This window comes from Anabrus simplex, chromosome 5 (genome assembly GCF_040414725.1).
Source record: "Anabrus simplex isolate iqAnaSimp1 chromosome 5, ASM4041472v1, whole genome shotgun sequence".
Lineage (NCBI taxonomy): Eukaryota > Metazoa > Arthropoda > Insecta > Orthoptera > Tettigoniidae > Anabrus > Anabrus simplex.
The window spans coordinates 380431368-380453944 of NC_090269.1; the positions used below are offsets into that span (position 1 = coordinate 380431368).

A 22577-nucleotide genomic window follows, 5' to 3' on the forward strand; every position below is an offset into this window, starting at 1 on the left:
TATTTAAATACTGCGTTTGTAACTGCAAATTCTAAGTGTTAGGATACTTTTAATTATGAATTACAAACTATGCCAATAATTTAGTCTCATTTTTTAATCTTCATACAGAGAGTTACAGGAAGGTTATCACCCTATTAAAACAATAATTACCACTAGTCATCATCACTTCCAAGAGTTAACTTATGTAACCATAATTTAAATTGGAACTAACCTTGAATCCCTGTATCAAACCATTGCAAGAGGAGTCGAAGTCTGCCTCACTCAGACTCAGTTTGAGTTCAACTCCGGCCTGACGTCCCACCCCTAAAATTCGGCGAGGGTAGGTAGTATGCCCAGCTGATCGTGTATACCCATCATCCAATGTCCAGCTGATATCATATGGTGGATATTGAAGATATTGACGAGAGCCATGAAACCTAGAAAAACCATATTAAATTATTATTACACATTTCTCAGAGAACTTGTAAAAAATACAGCAAATCAGGTGTCGAAGTGAACAGTGATTATATCCGTCAAACGCACAAAGTAGCAAAAATAACCGAGTTTCAACTCCAGACATATGGTACGGTAAGTGTTCATCAGAAGTCCAGGTTCTAATCTATTTATCAGAAGCTATTGGGGAAGTTCTGTTATAGATATCTTGAGTGAAATGATCCAGACCTTCCATATCTTTTCTACCAGTGCTGTATTAATTTTGTTATTGGCTTTCTGGTGCTCCTTGATGTGACTACATCAATAAAATAGGGTTACAGAGATACAGTACTGTACGAGTTCACGTTCAGGCTTATAGCTCCAGAACTAAAGATCCAATCCGAACGGTTGAGTTAACATTTGTTTGGAAATGTGGAGCATGAGAGAAAATATAATACTTTGTGGACCACAGACAAAAACTCTGAAGGCTGTTACAAAAGAATATCTCGCTATCATAAATCTAAGATATACCGCGAGTATAAAAACACGCCCAGTAGTGCTATATGGAGTAGAGTGCCGGTCGTCTGGTAAAATCTGTGACTGCATGCAATGGAGTTGTAAATGCTTCAGACGATGTATATCTCCCTAATTGTACACGTCACCAGCACTTTGGTTCAGCAACAAATGGCCATTTTGCCAATTGTAGGGAAAATGTGATATAAACGCCTTCGATGGTATGGTCATATCTTGCGTGCAGCTCTGGTTTAGTCGCTAACTCGGTTCTTCGTGTGAGGAGTCAATGGCTAATGTCTGCGTGGATGACCAACGTAGTGTTGGCAAGACATGATAAATGCGGACATGAAGATCGCCGGGTTGAGACCAAACGATGCTCAAGACAATGTGAAATGGTGTGAGAGGTACCGGTGGGCCTGGATGCTTCGGTTTGGGATTATTAACTCCAAAACCAAAAGGCATACGAAGGTGGTTAAGATGTCTGAAGAAAGAGTATTTTTGATGCACATTCGTATAACAAAATGATCCGAATCCAACAGAAGGACACGGTAAGGAAGGGGCCAATATTTTGAAGTTGTATTGTTTCCTTGAAAAATACAGGTGATTTGTCGATCTAAATACCAACACAGTAACATACACAAGTAGCCATTAAATCTGCAGCACTGACACCCTGCGTTGTGACTTGAGTGCTGGTCCTTTGTCTCACAGATCCATTTATACTTTTCAAAGTATATTGTTCCGAGTTGGTTCATGGTATGAGTTGCTGTAGTAACGTCCTACTTTCTGAACTATGGGCAACGGCTGAGTGACCTAATAAGTGATCTGAGTGTCGGGATGTAAGATGCCATGGAATGGGAGTGGGCATCTCGGACATATTCTGTTTCATGACCCCTGTTTAGCTCAGGGTTCTAGGACTATACAATCCACCGGTTGTTCCTAACCCGTTAGAGAGATCCTCATTGGGACTATATGTAAGTAAAGGTAACATCCTACTTCACAGAATTCTTGCTGAGCACGTTCTGATCTTTTTAAGCAAGCAAGCCTCGGGCCTATGGGAGTGACAGAGAGTAGCCGTTTTAATTACTATGCCATTCTCTACCATTGCTTTTATTAGCTTCTTGACTTCTTGAAAATGTTTTTCAGGTATTCCAAGTAATTTTACCTTATATAGTGTCCAATCGTTTACTAATAGCTTATATTTGAAATTCGGAATCTGTTCGGGTTTATTTCTGAATATATCTGAATATTGTTCGAGAATTTCATATAATTTTGATTTATCCAACGACGAAATTTTAGTATTGGCAATAGCTTCTCCTATGTTTGGAATTTAATTTTCTTCTTCGACGTTCATTACTATTTCAATACTCTTGAATATCTCTTTCTCCATTACATTAATCTCTTCCTGTTCTACCTCATGTCTGGAATATTCCTCAGTTTGATTACTCTATTGTCCCTCTATTCTTATATTCTCATTATTATCTGCCTCTTCATTTAATTTAAATTGTATCTCATCCGTGTCGTGTTCATGAATAGGAAACCTTATTTCTTGTTTTTCCATGTCTATAGTCATTCTTGTTACTATCATGAAATCTATTCCCAGTATAACATTGTATTTTATTTTGTTCATGACAATGAATGGGTGTTCCAAGTTTATCCTTCCTATACTGATTTTAAATATGTCTGGATTTTACACTCGACAGACTTATCTGGTATTATTCCTCTAATTTTAACTCTTGACACTGGAATTATCAGTAAATTCATCATTTGATCAATTTCCTGAAATAATTAACGTGAGACAAAGTGTTCTCATGCCATTTATCCTCACTATTATTATGGGTAAATTGTATCGATGCTTTCCTTGATATGTTGTTAGGTCCTCTACTAACTCATCTGATTCTATTTCCCAAGAATCGATTTGTGCTTTAATCCAACTTGAAATTTTGTTATCTTCTTCGCCTCTAACACTTTCTACTTTTCCTTCTATCCAGCAATGGGCGTTTTTTATTATCCTTATCTGCCTGTAATATATAATCAAACGATCGGGCAGTCGGGTTTAATTATTGTCCTTCCTGTTCTTCTCTTTTGTACCTCTGCAATTCTAGACTCTCTTCTCCTTCGATATCTCCATTCATGTCTTGATCCTTGATTGCTCTTTCCCATTTATCTTTATCACGAGTTACTTCTTTCACATCCTGAATATATCTTTTATTCCTTCATTCTTTATCCTGATCATTTCCATTTTCTCTTCTTTCATATCTTGACTTTCTTCTATAATTGTATCTATCCATGTTCCCTCTAAATTGATTTCTAGGTCGGTGATAAGGTATAAATCTGTTATTTCCATTGTACCTTTCACAACCATAAGTGCTTCTTCTACATTTAAACCTGTCCTCATCTTTCCTTGTTTCTTCTCGTTCAGTCCACTCTCTTGTTTCATAGTTCCTTTCATTTCCTCTCTGTTCACTTGGTATATATTTATCCCAGTTCTCCTGGGTTAAAATATTTATCGCTTCTTCATTATTTATATTTCGCACCCGTCTGTGTATATGATGTACAGTGGTCATATTCAGTTGTCTTAGATTATTTTCCATTTCAATTGCTGTTTCTACGTTCACAGCTGCCAGTAACCTTTGTACATCTGGTGGAAATTGTTTTTGGATGGTCTTAATTCCTTCTAACTCACTAGGAGCTGTATCCAAATCTTGGAAAGGGTGAAAATGATATGCAAAATAGTTACTGAACCCAGTTTGTCCGTTGGTTGCATATCTTTCAGAATACAGTCTCAGGTTTTGTTGCACTTCCGAATTCCAAAATCTTCTTAAAAATGCTGTTTTAAAATCATCATATTCATGGAATCTCTATTTAAATGTCTGAAACCATAGATTCGCGTCCGAATCTAAATGTTTTTCTACTGCTCTTAACCATTCATCTTCGGGAATTTTATACTCCTTGAAATAATTTTCCATCCCTCTTAGGAATCTCTTCGGAGATATACTTGATGAATTATTAAAGTGTTCTGGTCTGTCACCGTACGTTTTAATAATATTAATTATAGTTGAGTTTCCATTACTATTTCCTATTATTACCTCGTCATTACTCTGGTTTGTTTGGGCGGCCATCGTAGGTGTTGTTTCTGTTTCATTTATTTGCAATTCCATTGCCCTTTGGCTTTCATTATAGCTAGACATCACCGATTTAGTCATTTGCGTTTCGTTTCGAATTTCCTGTATCTCCTTCTGGATTTGCCTAATCCCTTCTTCTGTTCGATTTATCCTATCATTAGTCTCTACCTTATTCCGTTCTATATCCTCCTTCATGATATCTAACTTATCTCCGATCTTACCTCTGGCTACTATAAAATTTACTTCCATGGTTTTATTTGCCATCTCAATTCCCTCATTCGTCTTATTTATTTTCTCTTGACATTGCTCCAATTTTTCTTGTGAATCAGTGTTCAAAGTCTCTATGTTTTCAGCTAACTTCTTAATTTCGTCTTCTTTTAAATTTTGGAGACAATTTCCATTCTCAGATAAATCTTTCCTAAGTCTACAAACTTCTTCACATATTTTTCTATTTTTATATTCCATTATCTTGATCATTTCTCCTCTCAAATTTATTATATCATTCTTGATTTTAACTATTTCTGACCCAATTTTTCCAACTTCTGCTTTCATTACTTCATTCTGTCTTTCTTCCATATTTCTAATCTCTTCTATTTGTTCTTGCTGTCCTCATTGTACACTTCTGACCATTATTTACATATGCTTCTGTTGTCTTTCTTCCTGACTTCTATTTATTCCTGTTTCATACTCTTCCTGCTATCATTTCTTGTTATTTTCCTATCATTTCTCGTAGAATTTCCAACATTCTTCTTTGTTCTTCCTTTGCTTTCTCTATTTCTTCTTGGTTATTTCTTATCGCTTCCTCCGTTTTGTATGATTTCTCCTCCTGCTCCTTCTGATAATCTTCAAATAGTACTCTTATTTGGCTCAAAGTAGACATCTTGACATTCTCTTTGTTTCTCTAATATTCTATAAATACTCTAATATTCCTATTTTTACAATATAAAGGAAATATACCTTATTCTTCAACTAATAAACTACAATCTGCTTGTATATGTATTTCAATACGTAGCTCGATTGTCCGGAATCGACCTTCCTGTGTGAAATTCCTTATCCCAGTTTTATAACATTAAAACTCATGCTAAATATTTTACATTATGTGATTTCATTTCAACATGGTCATTAAAATTACATATAATTATTTTCTCAAATTTTATTCTATGATTTTTAATATCTAAATTCTATATCTACATATTTCTGGCAAATGTATCCTTCAACAACTATAACTATTATCATAGCAATAATAATTTTTTATTATTATCAGCCATTATTTTTATTGCTGAATCAGGTTTTCTAACCCTTTCTCTTATTTTTTACACTGGGTTTCGCAATTTATTTTTATATATTGGTTCTATCCTTCTCTTCTTTTTCTCACTCCAAAGTTTATTTCCAATTCTTCTTTTATCATCCACGCCATTTTCATGTAAGGCATAAATTTTTCTTTGGTTTTACTTGTCATTTTTCTTGTTTGGCATCTCTCTCTTGCCTTCTCTTTCTTGCTTTCTCTTACTTGCCTTCTTCTTCTTACTCTCTTCCTTGCTTTCTTGTTGTACGTCAATTTTTCTTTGTATCTTTGCATCCTCCTTTTCTTGCTTTCTCTTTCTTGCCAATTTTTCTTTGTCTCTTTGGTTTCCCTTCTTTTCAAGTCTTCATATTGAGTTATAAATTTTTCTTTTGTCACCCTTCTTTCCTCTCGTTTTAGTTCCAACTTTGGGGGTCAATTTTTCTTTTTTCTTTGGCCATTCTCCTTTTCTCTCTTTTTAGTTTCACGTTGGAGTGCCAGTTTGATTTGCACCTTTCCTGAGTCCAGGGCGAGTCGCGAAGAAGTCCAGACTAGCTCGCTCAGGTCCAATTTCCAATCAAAGTTTATCTCCTTCTCATGGATTCGTAGAAAATTGCGAAGGGTATTCTGACCTACGGATTTTTTATCTATCGCCAATGCCGATGGACGTCTCCACCGCACGGTATCAGTTATTGTCAAGGATTTCCAAAAATATCTTAAATCAAGGATGACTATATGACTACGATGCTTATACTAAAATATGAACATAAATGCCGATATCTTTGTTACATTTATTAAAAATCTAGAAAACTAAGAACAAGAATGAAATATTGTTGAAAAGAATTATTATCTTCATTGAAAATTCGTTAGTTATCTTCTATCGCTGTATCAAAGATCATTGATTAAGTTGAAATAACAATAATTATATACAATAGAAAATTGGAATCATTCTGTAAGGCTCAACTCATGTAAATGAAATCACACCGTTATCTTTGTATCATTAGTTAGTTGTGTGAAAGAAAATACCCCTAACTTCAGTTAAAGTTTCTCAAAATATTTACGAATCTTCTTGGGAAATAATACATTTCAGCATCAATTGCTTTTCTTCTTATAATTATGTTTTCTTTCAGTTGTTTGTTTATTTAGGATGAGGATAAAAATTTTAATCAGGTATTCTGCTTCACGGATGCATCAGGAAAAAGATAAGTATTAAGTCAACTTCATTATGCGCTATTTTCTGTATTAATATCTACTATCATTTATCAGCTCAAATGGATATCATTCGTCTTATAAATCTTAAAAAATTAGATTAATTATCTAAATGTGTCTCATGAAATCTATCGTCAGGTAATTAAATTCCAACACCTTACATACTGTTATTTATTAAAACAGTTATAGAGTATTATTCATGAAGACTCTATCAGTCATTACCTTCTGGAATTATATGTGAAAAACTTATTATACTAGTGCATAGAATAGTGCCATGTACTTGTTCAGCAAATATTCAACTTATAATAGAGATATGCGTTAATTTCTGATCAATATCCTACTCAACTTTCCCTACAATGAATTATCTCGATGATTTACTAGGGACTTAACTCCTTATAAACTTCACAATACGTTTTCATACATGTTGGATATAGAATATCTATTAACTATCACACATCATGGTATCATGTACATTACTAATCCTGGATTGCGTCAACCTTCTTACTTTTATCCTCATAACCAATTATTTCCATTCTTATCGACGAAACAATATATATCACATTTATTCTTGTTCTTTATATTCATTCATTATTCATATATATGAATTTCTTCACATCTCAATATCATATTTCTTCTTTCTCTTGCATATAACCTTCATATATATCTTGACTTGACGCACAGAATTCTATAACCATCACTTATCGGCTTGATTAATCCATTTCTTCTCAATTAATCTCTGTTTCACTTCATATTGCTCTCATATCGGCATATAATTCAATTCTGATCTTTATACGGCACTGTACGATCTCCACATTACAAGATATTAAGTCTTACTCACTTATAATCTCAATTATTATATCGATATTGATCTTATAATTCATATGTAATAACTTCATTATTTGATTGAATGTCACTGCGATAGCCCTTACATGTTATCCACTTCACAAATATTATAGCCAAGGATTGGTTATATTATACAGATGACTACCTATTATCCCTGCTTTTCGACACAAATATATTACTAATTCACGAGAATCTAACATATCTGAGCTAATTTGAAGATCACAACACCTCACCATTTATTCACCAACAAATTAAAGATATTGAAATCTGTAAGATTTATTGAACTTACTGCGATTCTAAAGAAGACTTATCTTTTTCCATCCGCTCCACCGGGACTGTATTAGATGCTCCAGGACATCTGTAGTTCGGGCACGGCAATTACATCCTCTCGCTGGTCATTAGGATGCTCTGGGATAGGTAAGGTTCCTTTGCCGTCACTTCAGGCCAGTCTCCTCCGGACATCGGGCAATCGTCTTCTTAGGATATCTTGAAAGACATATCTTGCGAAATTAAACAGAAATAAATACAGATGAAGTCAATTGCATCATGATACGGTTTCAATAGCCTTCTAACATGGTAACTTGAATATCAAGGCCTTCGCTTTAACTTTCATATTAATAGCGCTTGTAGACTACCAAAATGTCTGCCTTTGTTTCAGATATTTGTGTTATAATTTCTATTTTATATATTAATTTAGTTATTTCCCTATCCTAAAGATTTCCTTCTTGGTAGTTGTATCAATGGTTATCCCTTGCCGATTTGAAGATACAATATAAGCCTTTCTTGTTATCTTTCTTCTTGACTTGCCACTTTATTTACAGTTTCGTATTTATGCGTTCTTCAATGAATATATATATATATATATATCGCAATTTCTTCTTTCTTAAATCCCTTGAGATTCTTTCCAAGTCTTAACTTGCTGGTCGCGATATGTATCTCTAGCTCAATGCGATCGTTGCTCAGGTTTGTTCTTTCAATTTGCAGTTTTTCATTAGTAGTGTTTTAACTATTCTAAAACTTGACCTTACGGACAGCTGCCGTCCTGTGGGTTTGAGTCTCCGAGTGTTGGCGGAGAATTCCGAACGGGTAGGATTTCAGAAGCAGCCGTCCTTTGGCTTTGAGTCTCCGAATGTTGGCGAAGAAACTCGAGAACTTGAGAAGCTTGGCGCATTTCAGACACGTCGTCAGTAGTCTCCTCGTAGCATTGCGATGAATGTTTTTGAGAAACTAAACTAAGCCTTCTCATAGTATGGTGGTGAATGTTTTTTAAATGCAGTGTGGGGAATATTTTTAATATGTACAATCACATGACTGCTCGTGCATGGTAACCAATGTTCTTCGCAATATATCGTAGTTCAATATATTTTTACCGTAGTTTAATATCGTCTTCTCGTAGCATAGTGGATAATGTCTTGGCACACTTCAAAAACGTTGTTAGCAGTCTGCTCGTAGCATTGTGATGAATTGTTTTGAGAAACTAAACACACTGTCAGAAGCCTTCTCATAGTATTGTGGTGAATTATTTTTTAAATGCAGTGTGGTGAATATTTTAAATGTGTACAATCACATGACTGCTCGTGCATGGTGACCAATGTTCTTCGCAATATATCGTAGTTCAATATATATTTTACCGTAACGTAATATAGGTAGTTTTAATGTGTGTGAGTACAAAGTGTTAAGTGAAGTATTGTTTTACCAGTATGAGTGAATCGAAATATTTCGTGTGTTCTGAGCGCGGTAAAAGATATGATTACAATAAGAATTTAGGACAACACGTTTGCAAAACACATCCTAAAAGTTGAATGTTATCGCGTCTGTACTAAAAAAGTAAACATTCGTACGCCTATCAGTATGAAATTTGCAATAAGAGTTTCAATTATGAGTACAGCTTCAAACGTCATCAACGAGACTATCATGGTGAGGAGTCGGTTGCAAAGAGATCATTGAATTACAGCTTGTGTAGTTATGAAGGAACCGCAGAAAACGGTTTATTTGAACATTTAGAAACGGTACTTGAAATACCTATAAAATCCTAGGAACTACAGTTCTCATCATTTGATGACCTCAAGACTTGGCAACAGGATACTGAAGAGACAACACGGTAGTTATTTGTAAAAAATCATGGGTCTCATGCGGCTGCTGATAATACTATAACCAGGCTTGAACAACCGAGGAGTGAAGTCGCGTGGTGCTGTGCGTGCCGTGAACATGGTCGGTAATTGAGCAGTACCGGGCCGCGATTGTGAAATGGCAGGTGAAGCAGAGGAAGGAGACCAAGAATGGACGGGTGTTGAGAAAAGAAGGAGTAAAAATGGGTGAAGCGGTGCTGGTAGCGACAGTGATAGCGATGCTGCTGGTTATTAGGGGGGGGGGAATTAAACCCAGGCCCAAATACCTGCGAAAAATTCAGCATGGAGGACTTGGCAGCACTTAAGGTGGTAGTGAGCGAAGTAATACAGGAACATTGTCAATGGGATAAGGTGCAGGAAATAAAGGACATGATGGAAGAGCATAGAAGGGAGATAGGGAACATGAAGAAATGGCTAGAAACGAAGACTGAGGAATCGAACAGGAGAGTGGGCAACAATGAGAAGGAAATAGAGTTATTAAGAGAGAAAGTGAAACATCTGGAATAGGAGGTGATGATGATGAAGAGAGAAGCGGAGGGATACAGGCAGGAGAGAATTAAAAAAGCCATATTTATATATGGTGTGGAAGAAGGTGAAAGGGAAGGCAAGATTGATCTGATATCCAAGGTGGTAGAGGTCATAAGGGATAGAATGAAGATAAACTTCAGTGAAGTGGACATAGATGATGAGGAGAGAGTGAGAAAACTAAAGGACAAAGGCCAATTAGGGTAAGAATTTTCTCAACCCTAATGGCAGAAATTGTGATAAGAAACGGTAACAATTTACAGGGCCAGAAAGTAGGTGTGAAAAGAGATATGGGAAAGGAAGGAAGTGAAATTATGAAGATTCTGAACAGACACCTTTGGAGAGCGAGACAACAGGGACTCAAGGCCCGAATAAGCGGTCAGAGGTTAGTGGTGACAAACGGAAGACGGGTTAAGGAGCACTCGGTGGCGAAGCTGAAGGAGATGGACGAAAGCGTCAATTCTGAGGGAGAAGTGATGACAGGGCAAGATGGAAGGAAGAAAGAAGTAACAACGAAGGGTAGAGCCGATGAAGGTGAGATCATTTCAGGTGAGAATGGACAGTGCAGTGTGGATACAGAAGATCAGAACAGTGAAGTGGTGAGTGAGGATGAGCAGCAAGAAACGGCGAGAGCAGAGTGCAGTGGTTTAGTGAGCAAGAAAGGACATAAGAAGAGTGATCGACAGGAAGGTAAAGTTGTTATGAGCAAACGAAGAAGTAGGAGTTTAAAAGACCTTTGGGGTAAAGTATATAAAGGGATGGAGGATACTGAGGGCATGGAACGGAATAGGTTGGCAAAAAGGATGAATGGAGATAGGGAATGAAGGGGCGAGAACTACAAGGAGTAAGATTAGAGGAGGAAACTTAGAAGAGAGGGAGGGAAAGTAATAATTATATTGGAAAATAGGATGTGTGAATATTGAGGGACTAATAAGCAAATTAGGAAATAAGAAAGTTTGGGAAGTAATAGAAAGTTTCGATGTTGTGGCACTCTTGAGACGTGGCTGGAAACAGGGAGGGTGATCTCATGGAAGAGGTTTGTGATTAAATATAAATATATAAGAAAAGAGAGGACGGAGGGATGCCACCAGGAGGGATGATAGTACTAATTAGGGAAGAAATTAGTGAATTGGTGGAGGATATAGAGACAGATATGAAAGAAACCATATGGTTGAGATTGAATATGCGAAGGGTCGAGGGACGGGTGAAGAAAATAAATCTAGCGTTCGTATATTGCCATCCTAGTAGTTCAGCAAATGGAAATAAGCATTTTTTGAAGAGCTATTGGTGGATATTAGTATGATAAGAGATAAGTTTGCAGGAGAAGAGGATATATTGTTATTCGGAGATTGGAACGCGAGAATAGGAAAACAAAGCCCAGTATATAGTAGGGAGGATGGAAGGTGTATGTTGAAAAGTAGAAGTAGTGAGGATAAAATTATAAACAGTTATTGGGAGAAGCTCCTTGAGATGTGCGCTGAAGGAAATTTGTATATTCTGAATGGATGGATGGAGGGTTACAGTACGGTGACATTGACCTATGTTACCGAGAACGGAGGTAGTGTGATAGATATGGTTTTAAGCTCGGAAGGAGTATTGGAGGATATTGTAAGGATGGAAGTAGGGGACTGGATTAAATCACACAATTTCCCAGTGTGGATTATGTTGAAAAGCGGGGAAGAGAAGCATATAAGGCAGGAAGCTGAGACGAAGGATAAACTTGGGAGTGGACATATCAAGTATACATGGTCAGAGAAAGTGGGACAGGATTGGGATAGGGTAGCAAAAGAGGAATTACAATTTCTGAAATATGGTTGGGAAGATGCGTTAGAGGAGAATAATATTGATAAAGCCTTGGAATTGCTGCTACATCCAATGAACATGATAGCACAAAAGGTAGAATGTAGAAGGAGGAAAAAGAAAGAGGGTGAAGAATGGTTTAATAGAGAGTGTGAAGGAATGCGGAGGAGGGTGCTGGGTGCGTTAGGAGAGGATAGAAAGAAAGGTGGGAGTGAAGAAAGGGAGGTTTTCTGTAAGTTGAGGAAGGAGTATAAAAAGAAAATTTGTGAGGTAAAAAAGGCGTGGTTAGAGGAACAAACTGAAGCCATAAATAAAGATTGTAAGACTAACAGCATTGAAAATGTTTGGGAAAGGATTAATAGAGTAATTAAAGGGGGGAAGGAATATAGAGAGAACGAGTATTGAGGAAGTTCAGTGGGTGAGGTATTTTCTCGAATTACACGGGGGGAAGGGGGAAGAACGGTGGAGAGAGACGTGGGAAGATGTAATTTGGAGGAATCGGAGAGTGGCAAATTATGAACTGGACAAGGAAATTACAAGGGGAGAAACCTTGAGAGTGATAAGAAGAATCAGGGGCAAGTCGACGGGGGGATCTAATGGGATCAATAACAAGTTTTGGAAAGAAATTAGCAAATATGTGACTATGATAGAGGGCATAGTTAAACTATTCAATAAGATCTATGATGGAGGGAAGTACCCGAAGGAATGGGAAATAGGAATTGTATGTCCAATATATAAGGGAAAGGGTAGTAAGAACAATTTGAACAATTACAGAGGAATATCTCTGTTAGACTCATTAAGTAAAATTTACACGGAGGTGTTGGCGAACGGGTTAAGTGAGTGGGCTGAAAGAAATGGAATATTGACAGAGTGCCAAGGGGAATTTAGAAAAAGAAAAGGACAGTGGATAATATAATGATAGTAAAAACAGTCTTAGAGAAATATAGGAGCCTGTCTAGCAGTAAGGTGTATGTGGCAATAATCGATTTCGAAAAAGCGTTTGATAAGGTGAATAGAGAGTCACTATTGCAGAAATTGGGTAGGTTTGTGGTTTCGGAAAAGATGATGAGAGCAGTGGAGGGATTGTATAGGGTGGTCAAGTTTTGTGTAAAATTGGGAGACAATAGATTGAGCAGATCCTTAGAGTCAAAGGTGGGCTTAAAGCAAGGGTGCAAATTATCGCCAATATTGTTTATTTGATTTATTAACGATATCTTGGATGGGAATGAGGCTAACATCTGGCCTGTGCTGGTAATTAATGGGTTGGAGGTACCGGGACTGATTTTTGCTGATAATGTGATGTTGATGACTCTAACTTCAGGAGGGATGCAGAAAGCTTTAAATGCAGTGTCGGTTTTAGCGAAGAAATGGAACTTGAGTATTAATGGGAATAAATCTAAAATGTTAGTAGTCCAGGTAAACAAAGGAAGAGGGGAGGTCGGGAAATGGGTTCTGCAGGGAGAAAGGTTGGAACAAGTAAGGAAGTTGGAATATTTAGGAGTCATTATTAACAGTAAAGGAACTTGGAACGATCAGATTAGTAGGGCGAAAAGCAGAGGTTGGGCAGCCCTAGACTTAGTCACAAAATTGGTAGCTACATATCTGGGTATCAGTTATAAAACCCTGAGGTTAGTGTTAATAATAATGTATTTATTGCAGCTAATTGCCATATATAAAGAATAAAACAAAATCATTCAATTCAGAACTTAATTAGAGGAATTTTCCTTCCTTCACACCTTAGTACGTGATAGCGACCACACTGCTTCCCGCACAAAGCACACATGCATCCCTCATTTGGCGAGTGATACCTCGTCGTGGAGCATAGTTTGAAGTGAAAACCATGCACAGCAAGCCTTGTTGATACATGACGTAACTCGTAGTTGGCTGCCTTCCATTTGTCACTCATCATCGCTTCCGTACTGTAGAAGTCCAACCAGATTTCCGATTTATTTCTCTGATGTTCGCGAAATAAACTTTGGTACGCTGGAGTTGATGGGAGAGAGAATTTGTCCCGTATTTTCTCCAAAAACATCATTTCCCTAGTTAGCTCATACACCAGTCTCGAAGAGGTGAATTTCGATAAACATAGGGCTCTTTAAAAATGTTGCTTTTGTCTTCTCCACATCCTTTAAGTTTCTTACCGACAGATGCTGCCAGATACTGGAGATGCCGTAGGTTATTACAGGTGCTATTTTAACTCTGAATAACTTCAACGCTGTCTGAAGGGATATTTTATATAAATATTTGATGTCGTTAATAGCTACCACTGCTGCCGTTAATCTTTGTTTGATATGCGCTGTGAAATTGGTTCCTTGTATGTGCAGTGTTATTCCGAGGTATTTAAATTTATTCACACTGGTTAATGGTTCTCCATCCAAATATATCACATCACTTGCTGCATGTCTGCCTCCTTTCCTAAAGGTCATAGTCATGGTTTTACTTCTGTTAACATGAAGGTCATTTGTTTTAGCCCACTCTACGAGTCGATCAAATGCCAACTGCAGAGCAGGTATTAATCTGGACACTAAAACCATATCATCCGCGTACATATAAATGTTCGTGCCTTCTGTCTTCGTTGCCTAAATGACATCATGTGTTGCGACGTTGAAAAGGAGAGGGCTTAAAGGATCGCCCTTTAGTACACCTGTAGTCTGATCTATTGGATCGGATATTGTGATCGAATCGTCTATTTGCACCTCATTCTTTGCCAGGATGTTTTTTACTAATTACAATAATGGATTATTTTTTTCAAATGAGAACCTCAATCTTTGATATGACTTGTGTTCGACTAATTGTATCAAAGGCTTTCGAATAATCCACGAATATAACATATAGCTTTCCCTTCTTTAATCTAAAGGCTTCATGAATATCACTCTACAGCCTGTATTGTGGACCCGTTTTTTCCTAAATCCAAATTGCTCTTCTGGGAGATACTGATCTATTAAAGCATTCAGCCTTTGCGTTAACAGTTTAGTCAATATCTTCAGTAATGTGCATTCTAGTGCTACTCTTCGATATGAATTAAGGTCGCTTAAGTCTCCCTTCCCTTTATAAAGGGACTTTATCGTTGAAGTCCGCAATCGATCTGGTAGTCTTCCCTGTTTAACACATTCGTTGAATAGGTTAGTAAGGGGTTCAAAGAGAACAGGGGCCAAACTCTTCAAATGTTCATTATAGATCATGTCTGGCCCGTGAGCTTTGTTATTTTTCAAATTTAAGAGTACCTCCTGTATCTCCTGTGCGCTGAACATATCTATTGGTCCGTCAATTTCGGTGATATCGTTGATTATGCGTGGTCTCGTGTCCTTAAATGTCAAAACCTGTGTGTAATGAGCCGTCCATGTGCTCATGGGAATATTCCGAGGGAATGTTGGTCGTTTCGGCTTGATAACCATGTAAGGGTCGTTTTCTGCCTCTTTTATCTTAGTGCTGTCTCTTCATAGTATTTCGCTTTTCCCTCATTAGCTTTTTGTATTCCCTTCTTTTCCAGGCGTATATTATTAGTGCTTCTTCTTCTAGCGTGTCTGCAGCAGTATGGAGGAGTTTGATTGTTTCATATCTAGCTTGGTAACAGGACCCGTTGAACCATGGTTTTGCTCTTTTCTCGGTTTGACTATTTCTTATACGGAATTTAGGATAATGTTTTGTAGTTTCGATACTGCACTATCAATATCACCATCTTGGAAATGTAGGGACACCATATCTATTAGTGCATTAGACTCTGATATTACCTGCATGTTGATTTTCCTTGATATTTCCGTTGTTTTAGTGACGACTCTGGTTCTCTCTCGCAGCATCAGTGTTGTTACCACTGGTAAGTGCTTTCTGGTTGCTGTGCGTAGAACTGTCTGGGAAATCATTTCGACGTCCTTCATATTGGAAAATAACAAATCTATTGTGCTACTTCCATTATGCCATATATATATGTCTTTTCACTTGGTTCGTTAATAAGGTCAACCCTTCTGTCTCGAGGTACTCCAGAAGTATCTCTGTTTTAGAGTTGCGAATATCTATCCTGCAATTCAGGTCTCCCGTGAGTATTACTAGATCCTGTGGTTGTATTCTATGAAGCCCAGCACTAATAATATCCACAATGTCTTCTGCCTTGTATCGTGGTGGGAAGTATACGCCTATCACTGTGCATAATTTTGTTTTGACTATTATCATCTCCGGTACTTCGTATGGCAATTTAAAGGGGGCCATTTTGGGTTTGAGAAGGCATAAGATTACTCCCACTGGTCTACCCGTTTGTCCTTGAGTGGCAAAAACATGCATCGTATAAAAAGTAGGAATATTCCACTATCTAGTTAGAAAAGTTTTGTTAAAATGATCAAATCAAAGTCTGCTAAATCATCGTTTGGTAACATATCGAATGCATTTACTGCACCTTCAGCGTTCCATGTCATCACTTTCAATGTGTTACTTGTTTCTTTCCTATAGCCGTATGCTTTCTCTTTGGTGTCCTCGAAAAAGAAATCGCCTTACTAAGACACCTTTCGGCCAGAAGTGTGGTTGTTCTACTAACTCTCTCAGTTTGAACGGTATTCCTATTGTTACCGACTGCTTTTAGCTGAGCACATTCAATCTTCCCGGCAATACCATTATCTTTTAGGTACGCTACAAGATCTGCATTTTTGACCGTTTCGTGTATTCGGCCGACATATGACCAAGCTGATTTATCTCCTGCTCTTAGTTGATTGTTTTCAGGTGTCCTATTTCCAATGATAAATTGTGATTTCTTGTATTTCTTTTTATCTACTATTCTCCACTGAAGGTGCTCTTCATCGCTGTCTGTACCTTGTCGTCCAACAATATGCATGTCGGGTAATATTTCGTGATCCTTCAGTTTTGGATCTGTTCTGTCTCTATGATCGGGTATGTTCTCCCGTATGGACGATTCCTGTCCGCGATTGGGGTAAACCTTTGCTTCGGGTTGTGTTGCTGGTTGGATTTCCTGCCAGTGATGTTTTCCTTGACTAGCCACCTCTCTGAAGCTCTTCGTGGAATTGGTTGGGCCGGTCGAGCCTGTTGGTTCCTCGCTATGTTGTTCGGGATTTCTTCCCCTATGTTTCGTTTTATTGGTATCCGGAGTTGTTATGTTACCTATACCTACTGCAGGGGATCTGGTATGTTGTCCGGCGACGGTTGGTCGAATATCTGCTAATTCTTTGTGTCTGTTAGTGTTAAGGTCGGTGATTTTTGGTAGAATATTGTATGGCGCGGACGTTTGGGGTTTGGATGAGAAAAGAGGTGAATTAAGACGAATTATTAGTAATTTCGGTAAGATGGTGATGGGGCTGCCGCTGTGCACAGCTAATGCGGAGGCGGAATTAATGTGTGGGGAAGATTTGGAATCTGAGTGTGTGAAAAGAATAGTTAGATAATGGATGAATTTAAAAAGACAAGGAGGGGGAGGGTATTACAGGCCGCGTATGAACAACAACGGAAGAGTATGTATAAGGGAAGCTGGCTAGAAAAAATTAAGGGATATTTGGAGATGATAGGTTTGGGGTACATGTGGGAAGAGCTATGGACGAGACAGAAGCTAGAGGGTTGAAGGTGCTGTCAAGGAGGATTAAAGATATGTATAGGCAGAAATTATTGGCTGAAAGTAGAGTAAGAAGTTCAATTTGTGTTTCTAATAAAATAGAAGAAGTAACGGGGATAAATATTATTTATGTTGAAAGGTTAAACAGGAGAGGGTTGATTTGGTAGGTAATGGGGCTTGATAAAAATAAGGGGTGGTTAAAAGGAAGAGATAAGTCGGTATGTATATTTTGTGGGGCAGAGAACAACGATTTTCACTTATTAGGTAATTGTGAAAAAACAAGTAAGATCAGAAATAGACTATTGAGTGCCAAACATCGGAAAATGTTAGGAATATGGAACGAGCAGAGTATCATAAGGTGGATTATTAAGGAATGGGAAGACGGAGGAGAATTGAACAGATATTTGTGTGCGGTTAAAACGCATGTGTAAGAAAAAGGGAAGAAGAGGATTCATAGGGTGATGGTGGTGAGTATACCTTGGAGGGAATAAGGGGGTATGTGTTTGGAATGAGGACGGGTGTTTATAATGTTTACGGGGGTCTTGTTTAACCGTATCCAGTAATTTGAGTTTGTTAGGTAATTTCAGTAGTAAGTGAAGTGCTGGTGATGTGTGCATAGTGAAGAATGTAGAACGCGAGCCTGGAGGTGAAGTAAGACCGAGTGACAGCGATGAGCATTCAGATTCCGAAGTAATTGAGTAAGTAAATATGGTATGTACGAAATGTAGTGGCCTTACCGATTGCGAGATTGCAAGACAGTATGCGATTGTTGTCATTTGGTGTACTTCAAATCCAGGGTAAATGGGTTAAGGAATAAGGAATACGAAGTAAGCAACTTTGTATACAAGGACTGGAGGTGAATATGTTGTAACCTAAAGTCAGCGGTTTTATTGCAGAACTATCTGTTGTGACGGTCATGTAGTGAATACAAGGTCAGAGTAGTGCTAGATTTGTCTTTTCTTCACTCTAACACGTATTCTGATTGTTATGTAGCCTCAGTTATTTGCGAATATTATAACCTTATTATTATTTGCAGTAAGGTACCAGCATGATAGTTAGTTGTATACATTTGGGCATGTGCGTTTTTCTCACTATTCACGCATAGTAGGAGAGGGTAAGGAGGATGGGAAAGGGAGAACAGGACATAACCGTAAGAATACGGGGTGGGACGGGCCCACCACAAATACACTGACTGACAGAGCAAATGCAACACCAAGAAGGAGTGGTCAGAAACTTTATGCCAATTGCAGGGTAGACTGACGTCACTGAGATATGCTCATGATGTGAAATGCGCCGCTGTGCTGCGCACGTAGCGAACGATAAATGGGACACGGCGTTGGCGAATGGCCCACTTCGTACCGTGATTTCTCAGCCGACAGTCATTGTAGAACGTGTTGTCGTGTGCCACAGGACACGTGTATAGCTAAGAATGCCAGGCCGCCGTCAACGGGGGCATTTCCAGCAGACAGACGACTTTACGAGGGTTATGGTGATCGGGCTGAGAAGGGCAGGTTGGTCGCTTCGTCAAATCGCAGCCGATACCCATAGGGATGTGTCCACGGTGCAGCGCCTGTGGCGAAGATGGTTGGCGCAGGGACATGTGGCACGTGCGAGGGGTCCAGGCGCAGCCCGAGTGACGTCAGCACGCGAGGATCGGCGCATCCACCGCCAAGCGGTGGCAGCCCCGCACGCCACGTCAACCGCCATTCTTCAGCATGTGCAAGACACCCTGGCTGTTCCAATATCGACCAGAACAATTTCCCGTCGATTGGTTGAAGGAGGCCTGCACTCCCGGCGTCCGCTCAGAAGACTACCATTGACTCCACAGCATAGACGTGCACGCCTGGCATGGTGCCGGGCTAGAGCGACTTGGATGAGGGAATGGCGGAACGTCGTGTTCTCCGATGAGTCACGCTTCTGTTCTGTCAGTGATAGTCACCGCAGACGAGTGTGGCGTCGGCGTGGAGAAAGGTCAAATCCGGCAGTAACTGTGAGCGCCCTACCGCTAGACAACGCGGCATCGTGGTTTGGGGCGCTATTGCGTATGATTCCACGTCACCTCTAGTGCGTATTCAAGGCACGTTAAATGCCCACCGCTACGTGCAGCATGTGCTGCGGCCGGTGGCACTCCCGTACCTTCAGGGGCTGCCCAATGCTCTGTTTCAGCAGGATAATGCCCGCCCACACACTGCTCGCATCTCCCAACAGGCTCTACGAGGTGTACAGATGCTTCCGTGGCCAGCGTACTCTCCGGATCTCTCACCAATCGAACACGTGTGGGATCTCATTGGACGCCGTTTGCAAACTCTGCCCCAGCCTCGTACGGACGACCAACTGTGGCAAATGGTTGACAGAGAATGGAGAACCATCCCTCAGGACACCATCCGCACTCTTATTGACTCTGTACCTCGACGTGTTTCTGCGTGCATCGCCGCTCGCAGTGGTCTTACATCCTACTGAGTCGATGCCGTGCGCATTGTGTAACCTGCATATCGGTTTGAAATAAACATCAATTATTCGTCCGTGCCGTCTCTGTTTTTTCCCAACTTTCATCCCTTTCGAACCACTCCTTCTTGGTGTTGCATTTGCTCTGTCAGTCAGTGTATGTAAAAGAAGGGAGACATGTGAGAGGCGGGATATGGGAGGAGAACGGCTCCAGCTTCACGTGGCCGGCCGCAATAGAATGGTGAGAGAAACGCACTGTCATCTGGTAAGGTGGTTGGGGTCTTCCTCAGGGCCTCACGGATAGGGCCGGTCGTGTCATCATCGGGAGGGCGGCTTCTTCTCACCAGGGGTGATGACACGGCCGGACAGTAGCAGTAGATTGTTTTTAATATTATTTCTTGCGTTTGTTTTATGATCCCTTATTGTTAATTTATTTTGGTTTCTTAATATTAAGTGGGGACGATGGACGTGACATGAGGGACTGAGGATGGCTGCTGTGATGACCCTCCGTTGGGAGTGTCACGTTTCCGGGGTATCCAATGAACCTCGTGGCATGCCCGGGAATTTTGTATTTCTCTAATATTCTTTTGTTGTTAGTTGTCCTTGTGAACATGTATCGGGGCCAATTCGCCTGTTATGTTCAATAAATACTAATCATAATACTACTATAAGATGTTATTATGAATAACATCGTTCGGAGAATTTCGTCTCTAAAAGTAAAGGTGTTCGACATTTAAAATTGCAAGGAAGCAATAACGTCTGTGGAGCATGTTCTGCAAAGATAAAAGTTAGTGAAGCCGAAGATGGAACATTCCGAGTCAAATTTATCTTTACTCATGTCGGTCATCAACATGAGTTAAGTCACTTGGGACTGACAGGAAAAAAAGTGTCGGTATAGTTGCAGACATTGCTAATAAAATTTCTTTCCAAGCTATAGTGGACAGAATTCGAGATTCAGTGTCTGATTCTAAATTAGAAAGGATACATCTGCTAACCAAGCAAGATTTATATAACATTGAACGGTGCTATCATTTTGTGCTCCTTGTCACTCAGGCACCAAAATGATGGGACCAGCGTTGAGGCGTGGGTGAGTGAGTTTAACTCTAGTGACAGCCCCTGTGTATTGTTTTATAAGCCACAAGAGGCGGTCAGTGCGTCACACCCAGAACTAAACAGCGTAGATTTTGTGTTAATTATAATAAGTAGAGCTCAAGGTGAGATATCGAAGAAGTATGGTAATAACTATATTTGTATTGATGGAACGCATGGGCTAAATAACTAAAGTTTTGAACTTACAACCCTGATGGTACTGAATGACTTGAGGCAAAGGTTTCCATGTGCCTTTCTCATATCCAATAGGAAAGACTGGGAAATACTCTTCATATTTTTCCAGTACACAAAGTCGGAATTTGGAACAATTTCTCCTAAGTTTTTTATGTCTGACTTAGCAGAATCATTCCTTAATTCTTGGATTTCAACAGCGGAAACTCCAGCAATGAGACTCTATTGTACCTGGCACGTAGGCAGGGCATGGAGGAAAAATATAAGCAGTAAAATTAAGGCCAGGAAAAACAGGCAATTGCTTACAAGCTTGTTAGAACACTACTGGAGGAGAGAGATGCGGCAGCGTTTGATATGATGTTTCCTGTCGTATTAGAGAAGTTGAAATCTGCCCTGAGTTTGCTTCATACTTCCTGGACAACTACCTAAGTAATGCAAAATACTAGGTGTACTGCCACAGGCTGAACACGAACATGCACGTAGAGCGAATGCATCACACGCTTAAATACATCTATCTCCAGGGAAAGCATGTGAAACGCTTAGATAAAGCAATAGATGCACTAATGTCCTTTGTTAAAGACAAGCTGTTTGACAGGCTTATTGTGCTTACAAAACGGAAATTGGCAAGCAAATTGAAGGACATTCGTCGTAGGCATAAATCAAGCTTGAAAATATAAACAAAGACCTGATTATTAAGGAAGATTGTGGTTAGAAAATAGCATCCTCCTCTACAGGAGCCGAGATGTACTTTGTATAAAATAATGAGGCTCAATGTAAATGCAAATTGATCTGCAGTGAATGTAACACATGCATACACAGATACTCCTGCTCATGCATTGATTCCAGCATTAAATGGAATATGCATAAGCACATACACAGTGTATGTCAAATTCAAATCGGCAATGAACACTGTGCAGAAAATCCTGTAGATGTTGATGGACTTATTATAGACTATGAGGACGCTTGTTCTGTGAATGAAAAGGACGAAATACTAACCAAGTCAGTAGAAAGGAAAGTGGAAAGATTTTTGTTCCCTTGTCAGAACAAAAGGAGGTAATCGCTGCTGAATTGTTGGAATTAATTAAGGGTATTTCCACAACAATGGAACGTGAAGTTCTTAAGAAACACACCGCATCCTTAAAGGCGACTTTAGCAGTAGTTCGCAATAAAACGAGCAAGTACCGATGTCCGTACCCATGACCCAAAAGAGAAAAATTGTTCCACAGAGAAGGCTATTTTCTACGAAGAAGGGAAGAACGTCCCATCGCATACCTCTTGTCAATCCAGATGTAGCGGAAACTCACGTCACCGCCGTGTCTTTGTTGCAAGAGAGAAAACCAGCAGCTAGCTGCTCTTTGGATTGTGAAGATCCGACGTGAAAGCGTGTACTATTTAAGTGTTAATAATTATTATGTGTGTATGTTTATCTATATGTTCGTGTGTTTATGTTAAGATTTATAATAACACGG

At 39.2% G+C, this 22577-nt stretch overlaps 1 protein-coding gene across 1 annotated transcript in view; it reads right to left on the bottom strand.

The window, feature by feature from the left end:
- Window positions 1-22577, bottom strand: part of LOC136874553 (pickpocket protein 28) — a 175761-nt gene that overhangs the window by 40136 nt on the left and 113048 nt on the right. The window contains exon 8 of the mRNA XM_068227844.1: window positions 212-416. Coding sequence (XP_068083945.1) covers window positions 212-416 — 205 coding nt within the window. The remainder of the gene's footprint in view (window positions 1-211; window positions 417-22577) is intronic.